The following is a 25,666-nucleotide window of genomic DNA, read 5'->3' as shown; positions in this document are numbered from 1 at the left end:
CACATCGAGTAATATAACTGAAGCCTTGCAAGCCTAATGATCATAATGCAATTTCCAATTCATGTTATAGCTATATTAGTTATTAGCTACACATGCTAAATACTGAGCCAACAGTAAAGGGACCTGAGCCAGATCTAAAGACTATGTGCCTGGCATAACAATATTCGCAAACTAGTTTCTGGCCAAAAAACTCCAAAAAGAAACAAAACCAAAACCAAAACCAAACAAATTTGTTTGCAACTTATGTCTTTTCCAGTTTTGGAATTAAAGTCTTTATCACTAATGATCATTTATTTTGAAAACATTTCCCAAAGTTTAATATCCAATGAATCATTGGTTTTCATTCATTCATGCAACAAACATTTACGAGTGCCTACTAGACCCATTGGGGATGAAAGAAAGGCCTATGGGTGTTTTTATATGGTGTACAGATGACCACAGTTCAAACAAATGACTAAACCATCCACACGTAAGCATTCAAAGATAATTTAAAATAAAATACAAATCAGATCAATTTTGATATTAGAATGGGCACCCCTCTCCAGTCCCCAGAAGATCCCTAACCTTTCTTCTGTGGCACTGAGATCAAAGCAGCCATTACATGTGAACAAATGCTCCCTAGAGGGAGGGTCCAATACCTGCATATGCATCTACTGGTGGGGCAACCCTTAGTCCTGGTACTGACAAGAGGTTGCACAGTCAAAGGTATATAGGGAAAGCTACTTCTTCCTCAGGCTAGCCCTCGGCTATGGTACTGTTTTCTCCTTATTACTATTTCTATATGGATTCCTGAGTATAAAATAAAATAAAATAAAATAAAATAATATTAGCTAATCAATACTGAGTATTTACCAGATGCCAGACAATGCTCTAAGTGTGTTAACAAGCTTTATCTCTTTTAAGCTTTATGTTACCACTATGAAATAGGTACAGTGATTATTCTTATTTCATTGGGAAATAAGGTAAACTGAGATATAGGCAAGTTAATTAACTTTCCTAAAGTCATATAACAAGACATAGTGAAATTGGGATTCAAACAGGCAGACAATCTGACTTCAGAGCCCATGCCTTACCCATCATGTCATACTGCCTCCAATGAATTCTGCTTCTTAATTCATGTTAGCTAACAAACTAGGATGGCTCTAGCCAGAAACAGTATATAATTCTATACATTCTTTTGGGGTTGGAGCTTCTGCCTGTTTATTTTGTGTTTTTGAGAAGGCAATGTAACATGCTCCTTTACACATATTAAACTTTTGCTAATTCAGTGAATTATGTATTCTTGTTGTTTGTTTTCTAACAGAAAATGATGATAATAATAATAGAGTAATTCAATATTCAGCAATAACTGTCCTTTCTGGCCAAATTCAAGGCTAACTGCAAAACACTTGCTGAGTTTTTAATATGCATAATCTTTTTTCCCCCCAAAGATTACTAGTGATTCTGGACTTCTCAACCATCCTGCCTAATACTCTAAAACAGTGCTGTCCAAAAAAATTTTCTGCAATGACGCAAATATTCTCTACCTGTGCTATCTAATACAGTAGTCACAAGCTACATGTGACTGCTGAGTTGAAATGTGGCTAGTTGCAACGGGGGAACCAAGGTTTTCATTTTACTTAATTAATTGAAATTGAAATATCCACACGTGGCTAGTGGTGACTCTACTGAACGGTGTTGCTATAGTAAGTATGTGCTATGAGTAAGATTCATTGTTAATTGTTTACAACTGTGGAGGTGGGTAAATTCATTAAACTGTAAGCAAATATGTATTTTCTTTAGGTGTCTAAGCTTCTAAAAGTCACATTACTTCTCAGAACTCTAAAAATGCTATGGTTTTATCTCCTACCTATGAAAAGGGAATTTAAAACAAACAAACAAACAAACAAAACAAAAGCAGTGGTGAATAGCCAGTCAGGTCTCCCTTGTGTTAGTTTTCACTATTTTTTTCACTATTTTCACTATTTAAGGGCATTTGCATAAATCAGCACCTCTAATCACCAAACTTTTTTTTCACATTGAGGTAGAAATATCTGCACACCTTTAGAAGAAATAGACACAAATGCAATTGTGCTCCTTCCAATTTGACCTCATTCTATGTTAAGGTACTATAATTTCAATAGGCAAGCAAACTGATTATTCATTTATTTTCATAGAGATTTCTCAAACTTTCAGTTAACATGTTATGCTTTTCTGAAGAAATAGAAGATAATAGATAAAATGGTTTGGAAAGGTTTGTTTTATTTTGTTTAATGGATATGGGAGGAAATTGGCATAGAGATTTTAATTTGATAAACATTTCATATTTCACATAATGCTCTAAAAGGAGAGTGTTGTCTTGGAGGCTGCTCAAACGAAAGCTAATTGTTAAATATGCAGTAATTTTGTGAGCCAGGTGTTAAGCTGTTGGTAACTTGAAATCAGCCATGGTGGGAACATTTATACCACTGAAATTGGCAAATGTTATAAAACAGAGGTTTTCTTTTTTATTTTGATTTGTTTTTGGAGAGCTCATTTACAGGCATGCCATTGGATGCTAGCTAGCCCAAATATAAAATCTAACACGCTGAACTTTTAAGTCTTTTGTAAGAATCAGAAAAATTATAGGATTTTAAAAAGTTTCATTCTAATGTTCAAGATTATCTGGCCAGGCAAATAATAAGATTATGAATAAGCACACTAAGTGCTGTGTTCATTTGAATATTTAAACAAACACAAATAGACTGTCACGTTATAAAAATACATATTATGTGAATATGAAATCACAGTTGTCTGCTTTCCACACTGGTCCTTTGAAAGGTCCTGAAAAATTAAAGATGACTATCGTACACTAACTATCATCTACTAGTAAAATTTTAAGTGCAGAGAATGTAGGAAAATTTAAGTCATTATATGTAGTTTCCATTCCTGTTATGATTGAGGAAATCCTGGTCCCATAAAGCATAAAACAAAATCTGCAAAACCATGTTTTGAAAATAGTACATGAGCTCAGTTTATCTATTTAAATTTTAATCAAGAATTCTGTTTATTGTTTCTCTCTCCCTATTAGATCATAAGCCTTAAAAATCTCCTGATGTATAACAGGGATTCAATCAATGAAAAACAAAAAATATGGATGGACCCACAATCTTTTTAAACCAGATTTCAGTGGCTTCTTCTGATTCAATTAGTTGTTAACACTGTGCTTGCTAACATATGCCAAACTGGTGTACCTGAATTAATATGGGGAGTTAACATGGCTTACAGATTATCCTAACCAGTTTTTTGATGTAGACTCAATCAGAAGAAATGTAAACAGAACAGTCTGTAGAAACAAAGTGTAAAGAAACTGAGATCTATTTTGCAAAAAGTGAAGCATAGAAATATTAAAATAGTTCCTCCCAGACACTTTGATCAGAAATACTAAGTGCTGAGAATTAAATATGGCTTGTATAACAAGTCATTCACTAACTCGATATTCTGTTTATCATATATTCAAAGCACATACCACAAGACCAACTCCAAAATTGTGATCACAGTCTCATAATCATTGGTGACAAGGCACAGGCATCAGCTTAACACAAAGTATGCTAAAAGAGTAGCAGTGTTTAGAAGGATTCTGAAACCTTGTTTCACTATCACAGCTTTTTTTTTTTAAATTCAAGGGATTTTTTAAAAAAAAATGATAGAAAAAAGGAAAGTTTAATTTAAAAGTAAAAACAAATAGGTAAACAATAATTTAAACACATCAATAAGTTTGGTATCTCTTTTTGTGGATATTCATAAATTTTAATATAACTAAACAGATATTTTGGACTTTTTCGTAATGTGTTCTAATCTCTTGCTATGTATATCAAGTTTCTGATGTATTTGCTTTTCTGAAGCTGTGTTTTAAATTGATGAAAGTAGGGATATATTGGAAATACTAGCTGACTTTTAACTATAGAGATGCTAGCCTACATGACACTATAATCACATTAGATTGTATACACTATGGACTGAACGTTCATCTCCCCCAAATCATATTATGAAACATTAATCTCAAATGTGATGGTATCTGGAGATGTGGCCTCTGGAAGGTAATAATTCATGAAAGGAGAAACCTTCATGTTGGGATTAATGCTTTTATAAGAAGAGGCAGGAGAGCCTGCTTCTTCTCTTTCTCTTCACCATGTGAGGATACAATGGGAAGATAACCATCAGAAAGAGAACTCTCACCAGGAATGGGATCAGGAGGCACTTTGACCTTAAGTTTCTCAGCCTCTAGAACTGTGAGAAATAAATTTCTGTTGTTTAAGCCATCCAGTCTATGGTATATTGTTATAGCAGACCACCTGAATTCAGATAATATAATTCACAGCAAAGAGGGTTGTGTGAAACAGACCATTGTGACTTTCCCTAATTCATAGTGAATTTGTTAGGAAAAACCCCCATAAATTATAGTTATGGCATTTATTTCTAAATTTTAAATGTTAAATTCTCTGATCATTCATATCTTGGAAGGACAGTTTATCCTTAAATGGTAAATACAATATAAAAGATCCAGTGACTTCAATGAAAATATTCTGTGAGTAATTACCAAGAGTAATACAAATTTCAATTTCTGTTTTTATGCCAAACTAACAAGATTTTTTAAAATCCATAAATGTAAACAGAGAAAATATGTTTCTGTTTGAATAGTTCCTATATCCCACAAGTAGTATTTTATGACAAACGCTCAGTACATAATTTTGCCCACTGCTCATGAGATTCTAAGACATTGAACTTTGAAAGCATGCTTCATCAATAAGCACATTGAAAACAAATTGCCATTGAAATATAAATCAACAGAGATGTGAAATTTCTGTCCTTTTAATTAAGTATCATATAGCTAGTAATATATCGATAACTGTTCTTGAAAGAAGGGGTGAAACTTTAACATATGAACACCAAATTTTTCAATTAATTAAAAGATTTTTGTTATGGTATTTCCTGTGAATTATAATTTTAAAACTAATAATATTATTATACAATAGCACCTTTGCAAAAATAAACAAAACACAACTTGGCAACTAAGTTAAAAGTCTCTCACTCTGTACTCACTGAAATCAACTCTTTAAAAAATTTTTATCTTTATTTCATTATCATCTTCCAATGGAAATCTACTTCTATAGATTTGTAGGAAAATTTTATCAAAAGGAGTTCAAAATAAATATATTGTTTTCAAATGACTTTAGTCAAAATAACTATATGAAGGTAGACCCAATTTTCTTTAGCATAAAATGGTTTCTGCATATTTGGCAGGACTTAAATAACCATGTGATCTAATGTCAACTTTTATAAAACAGCACCCAATTAAGTTTGTAACTGTTCTGACTTTCTTTTTAAAAAAAGGTTGCATATGAAATAGACAAATCAGCAATAAACAAAAATAGTTATATTGCTTTAATACATTAACAATATTTCAATTATTAAAAGAGAAGATAATTATCCTTTCCATTTCCATCATTATCACCACCAACAACTAAATGCTAGTCATGAGCCCCATCCCCAAGTGCTTCTTTGCTCCAAATTCTTCACAAAGCTATCCAAAGTCCCATTCAACCAAAATGTAGCTGATTCAGTCTGAATAATGGTCATTAATAAAGTAAACAAATGTGCTTTTTTAGAAGAGCCTTAAATATGCCTCTATCGAGAGTATTTTTTCATCATTTCAAAGTAAGTGTGACAATTTGATAACTTTAAATCATGTTTTGCTTCATGATAGAGTTTCCCAATTTACTTAGTAGCCATCCAGCTTTAAAGTCACAGGAAAATTACTCCATCTTTTAAATAATTTTCATGGGTGACGTTTTTCTGAAAGACAATTTTGATTCCTGGTTTACATGCTAATCAAATACTCAAACAGAGCTCTGATTAGTAAGGATAGACTAATTTACAGAGGGCCATAATCTTTACAGAAAGCACACCACTACTTAGCCATGGAAATATTTATGGAGTGTAATAAAAAATTACCTATTTTTCTTTTCCTTTCCTATAAAAGTTATGTTATAAATTTTCTTCATTGTTTAGAAGTCTCCAAAACTGGAAGCTAATTTAAACTGGAACCAAAATGTCCAGACTCCTACATTCCCTCTGCCTTCATGTCTTTCACTCCTATGGGCATCTGTTACAATCATATCAATATTGCAAGGCCCAGCTCAAATCCATCAACTGTAATGCCATATGTAATCTCTGGTCCCTCTCTTCTCCAATCTAGATTTGATCTCTCCCTCCTCTAAATTCATGTAATACTTGGTGATTCTCTATGCTATCCATCACAGTCTGTGTTGTTGTGCAAGTTAAATGGGTACGTGTTGTTTGCGTTGAATTTAGTTTGTGAATCTTGGAAGTAAGGAACTATGCCTTATTTATTTCCCATATTGCCCTAGGCAACAAGTATGTATCAAGAGTATAATATTTGTTGAATAGATGAAGGAACAAAGAAACAAATCAATGGGTTGCTCTGATTAACTATACTCGTTTGATCTTATACACCCTTATATTATCTCCTCACCAGGCTTTTAAAATACATTAAAAATATATTAAAAAGCCTAGTTCATGTGATATGTGGGAGGACAGAAAGATCATGTGTCAGACTAATAAGAAACATGAAGAGGATTATACAAGATTACTTGTGTTTCATTACCCAATGGTCATGAAATTTTGAAAAATAGTATTCTAATGATATTAATGATAATGCCATAAATTATCCTAAGTATTTGTTTAATGTTTCACATTTTTCAAGCTATATTTTACTCACATTATCTCTGGACAGCCATTGAAATAAGTGGGAGAGATTATTACTATGACCTTTATTTTACAGTTGAGGAAATAAGTTCAGGCGGGTTAAATGTCATATCCAAGGTCATTCAGCTATTAAGTGACAGAATCAGCATTGAAATTCAGGTCTTTCTGACTACAAGTCCTGTATGGTATATATACTACCCCACAACTGCCTCATGAACACCAAAAAGACGTGGTGTTTACTTTGTTTCACCCCAGCAATGAGAATGGTTTTTGCACACTCTTCTAGTCTGTTATTAGGCAGGCACACCTCCCACACTGTGCTCAAGAATGCAAGACAGGAAGCTCGAATTAAAGGTCATATCTGTGGTCATGGAGTGAAAACAAACACACAAACAAATAACAACAACAACAACAAAAACAAAAGCCACCTTAGCAGGCCTAGTCAGAAATCAAACGTATCAATACTTTATGCTAAGCAACTGAGTCAATGAGCTGTGTGCTTGTACTGAAGATCCAGTGGTATTGCTAATATTTTCTCTAAATTTATATGTAATTAACACCTGTGTCCTTTTCTAAATTATGATTCTTACCTTTATAACAGAGGCCCCAGCTCTGGAGAGTGGACTGTGAATCTGGGCTGCAGCAGCCATGTTGGCAATAGTATTGAGATGGTTCATCTGATTCATTGCCATGGCAACTGATGCAGGAGGTAAGCTGACTGGAAGTAGGGGATGAGGCATCATCATAAATGGCAGATCCAGTCCTAAAAGAGACAGTGCATGTTAAACTATGCCATTAGTTACATCATTTGGACAAAGAGAAATCACATCAAAATTGATGCTATAAAATAGTAAAAAAAAAAAAAAGTATCTACATTCGCTCTTGTTGGCTTTTTTAAATGAAATTTTACTCTATCAATATCTCTTTGGGCAATTAATAGTACCTATGGGATTTAATACTGTTTTATAATTTTTAAAGTGTTCCTATATCCAGACTTGTAGTTATTGATACTCTTTGTTTTTGCTCTCACTCCCAAAATATTTGTAAGATTCAAACATTTTTTACCCATAAAAACAAACAAAAATCTTTAAGCTAAACATTATTTTGTTTAACAAAAAAAAGTAACTTTCTTTTTAATCATTATAATGTATTGATGTGTTGATTGTTTCTAGCTTAACTCTTTCTTTAGGAGACATTATAGTGGTGCTGGTAGGACAGGATGTAGATTCTCTAGACTACAGAATTATTAAAGAAAGGAAGAATTGGAATATGTCCTACTCCCTTAGTTATGAATCTCTAAAATGAATGCTGATAGCTCTAATTTGAAACCTTTGTCAAAAAGAACTAACTTGCCTGTCAAATCAAAATATCAACTTGTTTTCCAGTTTATTAACAAACACCAATATCACTGAATTGTGTCAAGAATTCTGTTTGTTTTCTTATGCAATGCAAAATATTTCACACATTTGAAATGTCTGAAAGAATATCTTTCAAGTGTTATCCACAGTACACTTCTGGTAGGCCCAAATATGTCATCAGGAAAAAGGTAACATATTAAAATAGCTGTCCACTTATCCTTTGTATGGTCAGCATTTGTGAGGAAACACCTTTGGGCAGAGGCTAGGGAAAGTTAGCCTAACATGATGGATGTTAACATGACTGCGATAAGTAAACCATAGCACTTTATAGTGTATTTTAAATTATTGTCTTGACAGTTATCTTGCCCTCTTTTGGACATGAGCCCAGAAATCAGTAATCCTTAACAGATGTTCTAAAACATGCTTGCATATAATTTTCCTAAATTATTACAGATTATAGAAATTTTACAATGGGCTATGTTTATGTTCATCTTACACATAAATATCAACTATTAATAACACTCCTTTTTCCTCTTTGCCACCCCCTGATTTTTCCTTGCTTCTCACAACAGCAAGTGTACAATGAATAACAGTGAATCTATAGGAAGTATATTCAGAAGCCCACTAAATCTCATTCCTGAAAACAACAGTAACAGTCATACAAATGCTCAAAACACATAATTTTTAGGACAAAAAAAGAGGCTAGAAGAAAGAAATTCTGTTAATTGTTTTGAGGTTCACCTCCTGAGTTCAACAATGATGAGTGAATTAAAGTCACTAACAAAAAAAATTCAAAGGCAGCACACTGCAATAAAACAAACTTCCAGATATGACAGGTCTCACACAACACCAGAGTGATTATCTCAATTAAAGAAACTCTGAAAGAAAGAATACAACAGTTACCAACGTTTTGGATAAATACAGCCACAAAATGCACTGTTATCAGAATTACACAAGGATTAAAGAAAGCTAGAAACTTAAAGTCTATGTGGAACCCAAGAAGGGAAACATATGCTGTACTCCCTATGACTCCAAATCCCCAGAGAATATTAATAAAATGTTTTAAACTTATCTCCTATCACATCACTTATTGCTTACTACCTCTGAATCCTTTTTAGGAGCAATCTACCGAACCAAACTTTTCAGTTGTGAAATCTTTTTCCAATGATTATTAATTTAAAGCCTCAACACAGTGTAAACACTGAATTCAAAATGGATTTTTTCATCCCTTTTAAACTAGAAGTTTATTTTCAGTTAGCCTTTCAAAATTACTTAGATGCATATACATTGTTATACTGTACCTATCATATAAGCTTTGTTATAATGCTGGGATACTCTATAACATAAATTAATCACTGTTTATCTTTCCCCTAAAACCTTGACTTTATGCTCAACGTAATAGCAACCATCAATAACCTAAATAGACTTCTACGTAAGGTTCTCATTTACCACAAACCCAAGATAATTATAGACTTAAAATTCTTCTTTGTGTACTCAGTGTTTTAATAGCAAACTTATCAAATCGTAGATGAAAAGTAGCCATCAGTGCCTCCCTTTGCTGCTCAAATGCTTAAACTTTTGTTCAATTCACACTTCCCTTAACAGTATAATAATCTTTCCTCATTCTCCAAAGGTTTTCAGCAACATCCAGACACCATCTGGCCACATCAAGTCATATGCCTACTTAAAGTCCAATTGACATGCAAACTAAATGCAAACCACAAACAGAATTTAACAGCCCATTGACAGTTTTAAAGTATAATTCATCAAACATTTCAAATAACCATGAAGGACTTCAAAGTCACAATTTCAGATCATGACCTACAATAACTAACTGACAATTCACTACAATACCCTAGAAATGAAGCTAATATTTATATTACAGGGGAGTTTAACAGTGACCTCACATGAGATGCACATGCAAAGCATATGCAAATACTGAATTATGTAAGTCAACCTTTCCCCAAAGCTGAAAACATTAAATTAAGAGCCATCAATAGTACACAACACTCCAGCAATCTGGCTCATTTAGTCACATGCCAGAAATGTACAGAGACTTTTAATAGTATGGTAATGAAGAAAAAAATCTTTATAAAAAATCACCAAGATGGGTTTTCTCTTTCCCATCAACTGCAAGGCATCATGCCAACTACCATAAGGACTATTTCTAATTCATCCTGGTATTGTGGCAACTTCTGTAACTTTTACAGAAATGCATAACACCACCTCCTCCCAGCCAGTAAGGCAACCAACTTCAATAATACTCTAATCCTCCCTCTAAAAACACATTCATTTGGTTTCCAAGTCATGTATTCCTCTGTAATATCTTGCATTTCTACAGTCAGGCACCAATCCTGTTATAATTACATGTGAACCTGTCTTCCTGATTGGTTTTCCTATGCCATTTAGTTTGCCTTTCCACTCCAATTTTAAGACTTTTTTCAGTGGTTACTTACGATCTCCAGACTCTTCAGATATCTCTGGAATCTACCACTCTAACCCTATTTATTTGGGTATAGTAAAAGTACTCCTCCTTTGTTTCTTACAGAAAAAAATGAACAGAAATTACAGAGAATTTCCATATACCTCCTCTCCACTAGCAGTTCCCTCTCTTATTAACATCATGTATATTGTGGTACATTTGCTCCAATGGATGAGTCAACATTGATACATTATTTTTACTACAGTCCATAGTGTATATTCTTTGTGTTGCAAATTCTGTGACTTTTCACAAATGCACAGTACCATGTATCTGCCATTAAAGCATTATACAGAATAGCTAGTTTCACTTCCTTAAACATTCCCTGTGCTCCATCTACTCCCTCCTCTTCTTACACTTGGCCTTTAATGTCTCTATAGATTTGCCTTTTCCTTAATGCCATCTAGATGGATTCAGACAGCATTTAGTCTTTTCAGACTGGCTTTGTTTCACTTACTGATATGCACTTAAAGTTCATTCATGTCTTCTCCAGGCTTCATAGCTCATTTGTTTTTATTGCTAACTATTATTCCATGGCATGGATATACCACAGTTTTGTTTACTCAGTCAGTTATTGAAAGACAGTGTGATTGCTTCCAACTTTTATCAATTATAAATAAATTTGCTATAAACATTGATGTATAGATATCTGTGTGGACATAAGTTTTCAATTCATTTGGATAAACAGGAAAGATGATGTTTAGCTTTGTGAGAAACTGCCAAATGCTTTCCAATGTGGCTGCCCCATATGGCATTCTGACCAGCAATGAATGAGAGTTCCTGTTGCTCCACATCAATACCAGCAATTAATATTGATGGACTTTGACCATCAACAGGTGACTGGATAAAGAAGATGTGGTATATTTATACAATGGAATACTACTCAGCCATAAAAACCGACAACATAATGCCATTTGCAGCAACATGAATGCTCCTAGAGAATGTCATTCTAAGTGAAGTAAGCCAGAAAGAGAAAGAAAAATACCATATGAGATCACTCATATGTGGAATCTAAAAAACAAAAACAAACAAACAAACAAAAACAAAGCATAAATACAGGACAGAAATAGACTCATGGACAGAGAATACAGACTTGTGGTTACCGGTGGGGGGGGTAGAGGGTGGGAAGGGATAGACTGGGATTTCAAAATTGTAGAATAGATAAACAAGATTACACTGTATAGCACAGGGAAATATACACAAAATGTTATGATAAATCACACAGAAAAAAATGTGGAAAAAAAATACATACTTGTAAAGTAAAAAAAAAAAATCAGCTCTGCAGCAAAGTCACCAGAAACAAGAGTACATACTGTATGATTCCATTTTTATGAAATTAAAGAAACGGCAAAACTAAAAAAAATATATATATATTGATGGACTTTGGGATTTTAGACATTTTAAAAGATGTGCAGGGATATCTCTCATTTTTATTTTAATTTGAAATTCTCTAATGACATATGATGTTTAGTATGTTTTCATATGATTAATTGCCATCTGCCTTTCCTATTTGATGAGGTTTCCATTCAGGTCTTTGACCCACTTTTAATTGTGTTATTTCTTTTTTAATTGAAGTATAATGACTTACAATATTATATTAGTTTCAGGTATACAACTCAGTGATTCTATATTTTTATAGATTGCACACAATATAAAGTTACTATAAAATATTGCTGTGGTGTTCATTACATCTCTGTGATTTATTTATTTTATAAATGTTAATATATACCTATTAATCCCTTTTATCTATTTTGACATTCTCCCCATGCCTGTCCCCTGTGATAACTACTAGTTTGTTCTCTGAATCTGTCAGTCTGTTTATGTTTTGTAGCATTTGTTAATTTGTTTTTCTTTAATTAAATATATAACTGAAAACATACAGTTTTTATCTTTCTCTTTCTGACTTATTTCACTAAGCATAATACCCTCCAGATCAATCCATATTGTTGCAAATAGTAATATTTCATTCTTTTTATGGCTGAGTAATATCCCATTGTGTGTGTGTGTGTGTGTGTGTGTGTGTGTGTGTGTGTGTGTGTATACATATCTTATTTAGCCATTCACCTGTTGTAAGCCCTTAGATTGCTTCCATATCTTGGCTACCATATAAAATGTTGCTCTTAACACTTGATTACATATTTCCTTTCAAATTAGTGTTTTTGCTGTCTTCAGATAAAGCCCAGGAGTGGAATTTCTGGATAGTATGGTAGTTCTAGTTTTAATTTTTTGAGAAACTTCCATATCATTTTCCATAGTGGCTCCACCAATTTATATTCCCATCAACAGCACATGAGGGTTCTCTTTTCTACACATCATTACCAATACCTATTATTTCTTATCTTTTTGGTAACAGTCATTCTGACAGGTATGAGGTGATATCGCATTTTGGTTTTGATTTGCATTACCCAGTTGATTAGTGATGTTGAACATCTTTTCATGTGTCTTTTGGCCATAGACATTTAGAAAAATGTTTAATCAGGTCCTCTGTCCATTTTCTAATTGGGTGGTTTTTCGATACAGAATCACATGAGTTCTTCATATGTTTTGGATATTAACACTTTATCAGATATTTCATTTGCAAATATCTTCTCCTTTCAGTAGGTGGTCTTTTCTTTTTTAATAGTTTCCTTCACTGTGCAAAAGCTTTTTAGTTTGATATAGTCTCAACTGATTATTTTTGCTTTTGTTTCCCTTGTCTGAGGACATGTATCCAAAAAAACTATTGCTAAGACCAATATGAAAGAAAGTACTGCTTATGTTTTCTTCTAGAAGTTTTATGGTTTCAGGTTTTACATTTAAGTCTTTAATCTGTTTTGTGTTTATTTTTGTACATGGTGTGAGAAAGTAGTTCAGTTTGATTCTTTTGCATGTAGCTATTCAGTTTCCCAACACCATTTACTGACAAGGCTGCTTTTCCCCATTGTAAGTTTTGCCTCCTTCAGCATAGACTAATTGACCATACAAGTCTGGGATCATTTCTGGGCTCTCTATTATGTCCCATTGATCTATGTGTCTGTTTTGTGGCAGTATCATAGTTCTGATTACTGTAGCTTTGAAGAATAGTTTGTAATGAAGGAACATGATGCCTGTAGTTTTGTTGTTTCTCAAAATTTTTTGGCTATTAGGGGTCTTTTGTGTTTCCATACAAATTTTAGAATTACTTGTTCCAATTCTGTGAAGAATGCCATTGGTATTTTGATAGAGTTTACATTAAATCTATAGATTTCCTTGGGTAGTAGGGTCATTTAACAATATTAATTCTTATAATCCATAAGCATAGTGTATCTTTCCATTTGTGTCATTTGCAATTTCTTTCATCAGTGTATTAAAGTTTTCTGAGTACAAGTCTTTTAATTCCTTAGTTTGGTTTATCCTAAGTATTTTATTTTTTCACGCAGTTGTAAATGTAATTACTTCCTTAATTCCTCTTTCTGATAGTTCATTGTTAGTGTATAGAAACACAACAAATTTCTGCATATTAATTTCATATCCCACAAGTTTACTTAATGCATTTTTTAGTTTTAATATTTTTGGTGGTCTCTTTAGAGTGTTCTATATATAGTATCATGTCATTTGCAAACAGTGACAGTTTCTTCTTCCCTTCCAATTTAGATTCCTTGTATTCCTTTTTCTTATCGGATTTCTGTGGCTAGAACAATGTTGAATAAAGGTGGTGAGAGTGGGCATCCTTGTCTTGTTCCTGGTCTTAGACAATGTACTTTCAGCTTTTCACCATTGAGTATGATGTTGCATGTAGGTCTGTTATATATGGCCTTTATTATGTTGAGGTATGTTCTCTTAGCTTTGTTAAGAGTTTGTATCATAAATGGATGTTGAATTTTGTCAAAAGCTTTTTCTGCACCTATTGAAATGATCAAATGAGTTTTTCTTTTGTTTTGTTAATGTGTATTTTGTTGGTTGAGTTGCCAATATTGAGGCATTCTTGCATCCCTGAAATAAATTCCACTTCATCATGGTATAAGATACTTTTATTGTATTGTTGATTTGGTTTGCTAATATTTTTTCCAGGATTTTTGCATCTATGTTCATCAGAGATATTGGCTTGTAATTTTCTTTTTTTGTAGTGTCTTTGGTTTTGGTAGAAGTGTAATGTTGGTCTCATAGAATGAGTTCAGAAGTGTTCCTTCCTTTTCACTATTTTGAAATAGTTTGAGAAGAGTAGGTGTTAACTCTTCTCTAAATATTTGGTAGAATTCACCTGTGAAGCCATTGATCCTAGACTTTTATTTGTTGGGAGTTTTTCTGTTACTGACTCAGTTTCATTACTCGTCTGTTCATATTTTCTATTTCTTCCCGATTCAATCCTGGGAGACTATACATTTCTAGGAATTTTCCCATTTCTTCTAGGTTGTCCATTTTATTGGCATACAATTGTTCAAAGTAATCTCTTATGATCCTTTTTATTTCTGTTGTATTGGTTTAAATTCTCCTTTTTCATTTCTGATTTTATTTAGTTGAGTCCTTTCTCTTTTTCATGAGTCTGGCTAAAGGTTGATCAGTTTTATTTATATTTTCACAGAACCAATCCTTAAGTTTCCTTGATCTTTACTACTTTTTTGTCTCTATTTTACTTCTGCTCTGATCTTTATCATTTCTTGCTTTCTAGTAACTTTGGGTTTTGCTTATTCTTCTTTTCTAGTTCCTTTAGGTATAAGGTTAGGTTGTTTATTTAAGATTTTTCTTGTTTCCTGAGGTGGGCTTGTATCACTATAAACATCCATCTTAGAACTACTTCTGTTGTGTCCCACAGATTTTGAATTCTTGTATATCCATTACAATTTGTCTCCAGGTATTTTTTATTTCCTCTTTGATTTCTTAGTGACTCAATAATTGTTTAGTAGAATATTGAATAGCCTCCAGATGTTTGGTTTTTCTACTCTTATAGTTGAGTAGAATTTCACAGTGTTGTGGTGGGAAAAGATACTTTAAAGGAGTTCAGCCTTCTTAAATTTACTGAGACCTGTTTTGTGGGCCAGCATGTTATCTTTCCTGGAAATTTTTCCATGTACATTTGAAAAGGATATGTATTCTGTGACATTTTATGGAATGTTCTATACCTGCAACTATTAATTCTATCTGACCTCATGTGTCACTTAAAGCCAGAGTTTTTGTTTTATTGGTTTTATCTGAGTGATGTGTCTACTGATATACCTGGGATGTAAAAGTCACTTACTATTATTGTGTTAGCATTAATTTCTCCCTTATGTTTGATAATATTTGCTTTATGTATTTAGGTGTTTCCATGTTGGATGCACATATATTTATAATTGTCATATCCTCTTGTTGGATTAATCCTTTTATCACTATGTAATGCCCTCCTTTCTCTTATTACAGTCTTTGTTTTAAAGACTATGTTGCCTGATATAAGTTTTGCTGCCACAGTGTTCGTTTTATTTCCATTTGCATAAAATACATATTTCCATGCTCTCTGTTTCAGTTTGTGTGTGCCTTAAGATCTGAAATGAGTTTCTTATAGGTAGCAAATGTATGGGTCTTCTTTTTTTATCCATGTAACAACTCTATTACTTTTGATTGGAGTATTTAGTCCCTTTACATTTAAAGTAGTTATTGATAGATATGTATTTATTGCCATTTTGCTTATTGTTTTTTGGTTGTTTTTGAAGTTATCTTTTGTTCCTTTCCTACCCTTTGTTCTCTTCACTTGTGATTTGATGACTATTTTTAGTGCTATGTTTGGATACTTTCTCCATGTTTGTGTATATCTATTACAGCTTTTTGGTTTATGTTTACTATGTGGTTTGTATATGGAGCTGATGATCTCTTAAGTTCAAACAGATTCCAACAACCCTGCACTTTATTCTCTGCCCCCAGTATGCCTTTTAACCTTCCTACTAGATTTTTTTCTCTAATGTATTTTTTACTGGCATATATTTGATTTACAACATTGTGTTAGTTTCAGGTGTACAGCAAAGTGATTCAGATAGATATAGATAGATAGATAGATAGATAGATAGATAGATAGATAGATAGATACTTTTCTCAGATTCTTTTCCATTATAGGTTATTACAAGATATTGAATGTAGCTCCCTGTGCTATACATTAGGTCCTTATCTGTTTTATATATAGTAGTGTGTATCTATTAATCCCAAACCCCTAATTTATCACTACACCCCCTTTCCCCTTTGGTAACCATAAGTTTGCTTTCTATGTCTGTGAGTCTCTTTCTGTTTTGTAAAAAAGCTCATTTTAATCATTTTTTTAGATTCTACATATACATGATACCTGTCTTTCTCTGTCTGACTTACTTCACTTAAGATGATAGCCTCTGGGTCCATCTATGTTGTTTCAAATGACATTATTTCATTCATTTTATGTCTGAGTAATATTCTATTATATATATACCACATCCCATTTTTTATTTATATATATATATATATATATATATACACATACTCACACACACATATATATACACACACACACACACATATATATATATACATACATATATATATATATGTATGTGTATATATATATATATATATATATATATGCCATAACTTCTTTATCCATTCATCTGTTGATGGGCATTTAGCTTGCTTCCATGTCTTGGTTATTGTAAACAGTGCTGATATGAACATTGGGGTGCATGTATCTTTTTGAATTAGAGTTTTCATCTTTTCCAGATAAATGCCCAGAAGTGGGATGGCTGGATCATATGGTAACTCTATTTTTAGTTTTTAAGGAACCTCAATAGTGTTTTCCATAGTGGCTGCACCAATTTACATTTCCACCAACAGAATAGGAGGGTTCCATTTTTCCCACACTCTCTACAGCATTTATTATTTGCAGACTTTTTAATGATGACCATTCTGACTGGTGTAATTTTTATACACATTTCTTTAGTAATTAGTGATGCTGAGCACCATTTCATGTGCCTGTTGGCCATCTGTATGTCTTCTTTGGAGAAATGTGTATTTAGGTCTTCTGCATAGTTTTTGATTGGGTTTATTTTTTAATATTGAATTGTATGAGCTATCTGTATATTTTGGAAATTAATCCCTTGTCAGTTGCATCATTTGCAAATATTTTAACCTTCCTACTATCTTTTAAGTGGTTGATCTAATACCTTTTCTTTATGGTTGCGTTTACCAATGAGATATTTCCATTCATAATTTTTATATTTCTAATTGTGGTCTTTTCTTTTCAGCTTAACATTTCTTGTAAAGCAATTTTAATGGTACTAAACTCTTTCAGCTTTTGCTTATCAATAAAATTCTCTCTCCTTCAAATATAAATGACAGCCTTGCCAGGTTTTACTCTTGGTTGTAGGTTTTTCTTGACTATAGTGTATGTTCATCACTTTGAATACATCATGCCAATCCCTTCTGACCTACAAAATTTCTGCTGATATTGGCCTGATTGTCCTATGGGAGTTCACTTCTAAGTAACTTGCTTTTATCTTACTGCTTTGAAGATTTTCTCTTTATTATTTTTTTTGCCATTTTCATTATAATGTGTGTTGGTGTTGATCTATTTGGTTTCATCTTGTTTGGGACTCTGCTTCCTAGACCTAGATGCCCATTTCCTTTCACATGGTAGGAAAGTTTTCAGCTATTATTTCTTCAAACAAGTTCTCTTCCTCTTTCTCTCTCTCTCTTCTCCTTTTGGGACCACTAGAGTGTAAATGTAAGGTTGCCTGATGTTATCCCAGAGGTCTCCTAAATGGTCCTCATTTAAAAAAAAATTCTTTTCCTTTTTTATGTTCAGCAATTTCCACTACTCTGTCTACAGTTTGCAGATGCGTTTCTCTGTGTCATCTAATCTATTGTTGATTCCTTCTAGTGTATTTTTTAATTTAGGTTATTGTATTCTTCATTTCTATTTAGTTATTCTTTATATTTTCTAACCTTTTTTAAGCTTCTCATTATGTTCATCCATTCTTCTCCCGAGTTCACTGAGCATCCTCATGATCATTACCTTAGACTCTTTATTAGGTAGACTGCTTATCTTCACTTTGCTAAGTTCTTCTTTTGTGGTTTTGTGTTGTTCCTTTGGAACACATTTTTCTGTCTCCTCATTTTGCTTTATTTTATTTGCTATATTTCTATCTATTAAGTAGGTAAGTTACATTTCCTGATTTTGGAGAAGTGGCTTTATGTAGAAGATATCCTATGGGGCACAGCAGCACAAACCCTGTGGTTACCAGAGCTATATGCTCTAGAAGTACTATTTCTTTGGCTGAATTAGCCCTTCTGTTGTGATGGGGTTGACTACTGTGGGTACACTGGTATGAGGGGTTAGTCCCCAGCCCGTTTGGCTGCCAGGTCTTTCCTCATGCAATGGCTTCAGGCGCACCGATGGGTGAGGCTGGGTTCTGACAGGGGTGGCTGTACTACCCAGGAAGTCCAAGATTTGTGCCAGCCCACTGATAGGGAGTGGGTCTCAGCATGGCTGGTTCCTGGTCTATGAGTGTCCCATGGCAGGTGATTACCTACTGATTGTTGAGACCAGGTCCTGGGTTGGCTGGATATGGGGTCTTGGATGGATAGGGCTGGTAACAGCCTTCTGGTGGGTGGAACTGGGTCCTGAAGTAGTTGTCTGTGTGGCCCAGTTGGGCATGGGGCTGATATCAGCTAGCTGGTGGGAAGGGCCGAGTCCCAGCTTGACTAGCTTTATCATGCAGTGGGTCCTGTGCCTGGCACAGACCTGTTGGTAGGTAGGGCCAGGTCCCTGTGTGGCTGGCTACTTAGCTAGGATGGGGGGCACTCATGCTGGCTTGCTGGTAGAGAGGTAAATCCCCAGCAGTACTAGACTAGAGGGAGGAGGGCTCCAAATAGTGGTTGCCAGTACCAGGGCCCTCATGGTGAAATGCCCTCCACTAAATGAATGCTACCATAGTCTATATCACCAGAGTCTCGGTTTCTTCCTGTCTCTCTGGGAGGCTCTTCAAGATCAGCCAGTGGATCTGACCCACATCTTTCAAACTGCTGTCTCTGTGCTAAGACTCAGAGCATGTGAGATTTTCTGTGCACCCTTTAAGAGTAGATTCTCTATTTCCTACAGCCCATGAGCTCTGCTGTACACAAGCCCCAATGACCTTCAAAGTTAGATGCTCTGGGGTCTTATCTGCCTGATGCAAGACCCTGGGCTGAGGAGGCTGATGTGGGGCTTGGACCCCTCTATCCTTGGGAAGAACCTCTGCAATTGTGATTATCTTTCCATCTTTGTGTTGCCTAACCTGGCATGTGGATCCTGAAGATACCACATCTCCACCTGTCTCATTGTAATTCCTTCTTTATGTCTTTAGTAGCAGGAAATCTTTTCTGCAATTCTTCAGATCATTCTCATAGATAGTTGCTCTGTAAATACTTGTAATTTTGGTGTGCCCATGGGAGGAGATGAGAGCATAATCTTCTCTATTCTGCCAATTTGGCCACACTGCCTCCAATCCTTTACTTTTAATACATATGTCTTTAAAGTGAGTTTCTTATAGGCAACAAATAGCTTATTCTTGTTTTCTTGTCTACTTGGATAGTCTCCATTTTTTATTGATGTTGTTGTTTTTGCTTTCTTTTTGTTTGTTTTTTTTTTCACTTGATACATGACCATATAAGAAGTACATTGTATTTGAGTACTGGCAAAGTCATTGACATCCCAGGTCACTAATACACATAAGACAGTCTATATCTTTAATTGGCATATTTATACCAATCATATTGAAAGTGACTATGATAGTTGGATAAGTAGCCATCATATTTGTTACTGTTTTCTATTCCTGGTCCCTTTTTAAAAAGAATCTTGTCTTCCATTCTTTTTTTTTACTTTCTCTGGTGTTAAATGAGCGTTTTATATGATTCCTTTTTGTATCCTCTTTTGGCATATTATACTTATTTTTTAAAAATTTAAATGTGGAGGGTGGGAAGGGATAGAAGGGATTTTAAAATTGTAGAATAGATAAACAAGATTATACTGTAAAGCACAGGGAAATATATACAAGATTTTGTGGTAGCTCACAGAGAAAAAAATGTAACAATGAATATATATATGTTCATGTATAACTGAAAAATTGTGCTGAACACTGGAATTTGACTCAACATTGTAAAATGATTATAAATCAATAAAAAACGTTAAAAAATTTAAATGATTGCCCTGGAGTTCGCAATACATATTTTAACTTATTTAAATAACACTAAACCATTTCATGGGTAGTACAAATATTTTATAACAGAGTATTTCAAATTCCTCTTTCCTGTCCCTTATAACATCATTGTCATTTATATCCATAAGGTATAATCATTCAATACATTATTATCACTATCATTTTGAACAGAGTGTATTTCTTCAAGAATAAAAAAAATAGAGAGGGATTATTTACCTTAATTTATTTCTTCCCTAACACTCTTCCTTTCTTCATGTAGACCCATGTTTCTAATCTATATCATTTTCCTTCTCTCTGAAGATCTTCTTTTAACATTTCTTACAGATCTGGTGGTATGGTAACAAGTTCTTTTTACTTTTGTTTGTCTGAGGAGATCTTTATTTCTTCTTTTCTTTTAAAGGAAAACTTCACTGGATACAGAATTCTAAGTTGGGTTTTTTTTTTTCTGTCATCACTAAATAGTTCACACCACTCTATTCTTGCATGCCTGCCTGATTCCTGAATATAAGTCTCAAGTAATTCTCATCTTTGTTCTTGTATGGGCAAGGAGAGACCTTTTTCTTGTTGTTTCTCCATTTTGACTATAATATGCATAGGTGCATATTTTTAAAATATTTATCTTTCTTAGTGTTCTGTGAGCTTTCTGGATCTGTAATTTGGTGACTCTCATTAATTTTGTAAAATTTTCAGCCACTGTTACTTCAGATAATTCTTCTGTTTATTTCCTTCATTCTTGTTCTTCTAGTATCTCAAGTACATGGGTGCTACACCTTTTGTAATTGCCACACAGTTCTTGGATATCCTGTTCTGTTTTTTTAAATCTTTTTTTTTCAGTTTGGGAAGTTTCTATTGACATATCTGCAAGCTTCCTAATTCTTGCCTGGACCCTGTCCTGTATACTGATGAGCCCATCTTGGGCATTCTTAATTTTGTTGCAGTGTTTTTAATTTCCAATATCTCCTTTTGATGTTTAGCTTTCCCATCTCTCTGCCAAAATTTCCCATATATATTTGTATGTTTTCCACTTTTTCCATTCTCTTAGTATGTTAGTCATATTTTAAGTTCCAAGTCTGATCATTCTAAAATATCTGCTCAGACGTGATAAATCTCCTAGAAGAAAACATAGGCAAAACATTCTCTGACATAAATCTTTGCAATGTTCTCTTAGGGCAGTCTACCCAGGAAATAGAAATAAGAGCAAAAATAAACAAATGGGACCTAATTAAACTCATAAGCTTTTGCACAGCAAAGAAAACCATAAGCAAAACAAAATGACAACCTATGGAATGGGATAAAATATTTGCAAATGATATGACTGACAAAGGCTCAAATTCCAGAATATATAAACAGTACATGAAACTTAATAACAAAAAAGACAAACAATCCAATCCAAAAAATGGGCAGAAGACCTAAATAGACATCTCTCCAAAGAAGACATCCAGATAGGCACATGAAAAGATGCTCAACATCATTAATTATTAGAGAAATGCAAATCAAAACTATAATAAGGTATCACCTCACACCAGTCAGAATGGCCATCATTCAGAAGTCCATGAACAATAAATGCTGGAGAGGCTGTGGAGAAAAGGGAACCATCCTACACTGCTGGTGGGAATGTAGTTTGATGCAGCCATCATGGAAAACACTATGGAAGTTCCTCAAAAAACTAAAAATAGACTTACCATATGATCCAGCAATTCCACTTCTGGGCAGATATCCAGAGGGAACTCTAATTTGAAAAGATACATGCTCCCCAATGTTCATAGCAGGACTATATACAATAGCCAAGACATGGAAGCAACCTAAATGTCCATTGACAGATGACTGGATAAAGAAGTTATGTTATATTTATGCAATGGAATACTACTCTGCCATAAAAATAATAAAATAATGCCATTTGTAGCAACAGGCATGGACCTAGAGACCATCATTCTAAGTGAAGTAAGCCAGAAAGAGAAAGAAAAATACCATATGAGATCACTCATATGTGGAATCTAAAAACAAACAAACAAAAGGACACTATGAACTCATCTACAAAACAGAAACAGACTCACAGACATAGTAAACAACCAGGGAAAGGGCATGGGAAGGGATAAATTTGGGAGTTTGAGATTTGCAAATGTTAGCTATTATATATAAAAATAGATTTTAAAAAGTTTCTTTTGTAATGACTGAAAAATTGTGCTGAACACTGGAATTTGACACAACATTGTAAAATGATTATAAATCAAAAAGTTTCTTTTGTATAGCATAGGGAACTATATTCAAGATCTTGTAGTAATCTATAATGAAAAAGGATATAAAAATGCATGACTGGGACATTGTGCTGTACATCAGAAATTGACACATAATTGACTGTACTTCAATAAAAAAATAAAATAAGATAAAATAAAATATCTTCTATATCTAATTCTGGTTCTGACAATTGCTTTACCTCTTCATACTGTTTTCTTTTTTTTACCATTTTCATGCCTTGTACTTTTTTGCTAAAAGCTAGAAAATGTGTTTTGGGTAAAGGGAAGTGATGTGAACAGGCCTTTAGTGGAAAGTTTTATGTTTATCTAGTAAGGAGTGAGGCTCTGTTTACTGTTTGCTGTAGCTGTTGTATTAGTGACTTTAATTTCATATCCTTCCTGTTATCTATTTTTTTTCCTAAAGATTCTCTATTAAATAGGGCCTGAGGCTTTCAGTTCTCTCAATTGTAATCCCCTTTTGTTATGCAGAGCCCTACAGTAGTAGTAGTAAAATGTATAGGGAAAAGCACTCTATAATCCTATGATTAAGCCTTAGTTTCTCAGTGAGTCTGTAGTCTTGGTCTGTAACTTTCACAAGTGTTTTTCAGCTTTTTTTCCCCTCTGAGGTGAGACAGGAAGGCTAGAGGGAACTGGAGTATTTCTCTTTTCCCACATGAAAGACTAAAGGTTTCGTATCTATTCCCTCACATCAATGGCTATAGGGTCCTGGAGTTTAGTGTATCCCTTCCCCCAGGTCAGTTAGGCTCTAGTAAAACCAAGTAGGTAAAGTTCTGGCAAAACAGTTTCTTTTGAGGGCAGGCCTTCGATAAGGAGAAGAGAACATTCTGGACATATTTTGAAATGGTTACTTTTTCTCTCCCTCTTCCAGAAGCATGAGGAGAATTTTCTCAAGTCTTCATCCTGAGAACCTTATGGGGCTCCTGGAGGTATCTGAAGGTAAAACTCATGACAGTGTAAGGAGCCCCTAAGGATGGTCCCCCCTGGAGTATTTATCTCTCAAGCTAGACCCACACTGAATCTTCAAAAATTACTGAATTACCCTTTAAATGCTTTTACCAGGCTCCAACTCTGGCTTCTGCTCCCTGTAAGCTGTGATTCCCTGTATCCACCTATCTATCTACTTTTGGGGATAGCTGTGTCCTTTGAACTCAATTTCTGATGGATTTAAAAGAATCGTTGATTTTCAGATTGTTCCACTTTTTTCTTGTGAGGGCAAGAATGACAATTTCTAAGCTCCTTACATGTCAGATAGGAAACTTGAAATCCTCTAGGCCCCCCTTCTTTATGACATAAGTCTACCTTAATCAGTTGTTTTTAACTTCTTATAAGATAACATTTACAACTTTTCTGGCATTTATTTTATTTGCCTTTGCTTAATGTTCCATTTTTATGAGACATTTCACCCTCAAGATTATAATCTCCTTAAAATAAGACACCATAACTTATTTTGTGTGCCTAAAAATGGATGAATTTCAATAAGATTTAGGACTTCATGTAAAAATATCTCAGAATTCCTTTGTTGTCTTATTCCTAGGGTTTAGTGGGAGGATGAAAGTCTCAGGGAAAGAAATAATGGAACTCTTCTCCAAGAATTCCTGTTTGTAAGAAAGTAAGACTTCAATCAAGTAATGTATATGAGGCCTACTTTCCTCCAGAAAGACTTCTGATACTTTGAAGTTCCTAAAAACATTATTTAAACCTGAATTTGTATACTTCACCTATAGTTGGACAACTGAATAATAAGTACTCACTATATGCAGATAACTGTTAACAGTTTTTCCTTTATTTTTTTAGCCCTCCCAATAACTTTAATGATTATGTATATTTTTTAATTCCTATTTTGTAGTTGTGGAAACTGAGACTTGGAAAAGTTATCTGACTTGCCCAAAGCAAAAAAGTGATAAGAATTCAAAAGATGTGGAATTCAAACCCAAGTTTATGTGACAATAAACCAGCATTCTTAACTACTCTGTAACGTGGCATCCCACGTACTTCTACTCTACAATTTGGCCACTCAGTTTCTACTCTATAAACCCCAGCCTTTCAGATGAATCCCTCTTTATCTACCCTTATGATTTCAAATTGTTAAATGTTACTAAATAGAAATAAACTATCCCTGCTAGCCCAAGTTGTCCAGTGGGTCTTGTATGGTATTTTTCTCAACACATCAAGTTTTGGCAGAACAGTATACATACTATTGGTTAGCAGGTGGTTCTGCTGCAGTGGATTGAGGGTAGGAGCACCCCCAAGACCTGGCTGGCCAGTCAGGGCTGCATGAGCAATTCCATGTTGGGGTCCTGGAGCAGCAAGAGGAGACTGCATCTTATCCTTATCCCAAGAGGATTCACTTCCACCTGAAAAAAATTAATATAAACTGATCACAAATTGACAACTTTCTAAGTGAAGACTTTTTTTTAAACTCATCTTTTAGAATTGTAATTATTTATATTACTCCATAAAAATTATTATTAAACATATGTGACTCATTTTCATGATGGTTTCAAAAATCTTTCAATAGCCTTGGATTTAAGCTGACTCTGGGGAGATTAAACAACCCTCACTAACAATAAAGGCTCAGTTAATCATAATGAATAACTTTTGAAAGCATTTATATGCTAAAGGCCATTAACTGAATACTACTGCTTCCCATTCCAACCCTCTAACATACATGTGCTATTTTTT

The 25,666-nt window shown here is 34.0% G+C and overlaps 1 protein-coding gene across 1 annotated transcript in view; it reads right to left on the bottom strand.

Moving 5' to 3' along the window:
• The window catches only part of LOC102540055 (dachshund homolog 2), a 393,218-nt gene that overhangs the window by 93,879 nt on the left and 273,673 nt on the right, over nt 1-25,666 (bottom strand). Inside the window, exons 4-5 of the mRNA XM_072955849.1 lie at nt 25,180-25,338; nt 7,338-7,510 (exon numbers count right to left, since the gene is read on the bottom strand). Coding sequence (XP_072811950.1) covers nt 7,338-7,510; nt 25,180-25,338 — 332 coding nt within the window. The remainder of the gene's footprint in view (nt 1-7,337; nt 7,511-25,179; nt 25,339-25,666) is intronic.

This window comes from Vicugna pacos, chromosome X (assembly GCF_048564905.1).
Source record: "Vicugna pacos chromosome X, VicPac4, whole genome shotgun sequence".
In the NCBI taxonomy this organism is placed as follows: Eukaryota; Metazoa; Chordata; class Mammalia; order Artiodactyla; family Camelidae; genus Vicugna; species Vicugna pacos.
This window is presented reverse-complemented; position numbering and strand designations above follow the sequence as displayed.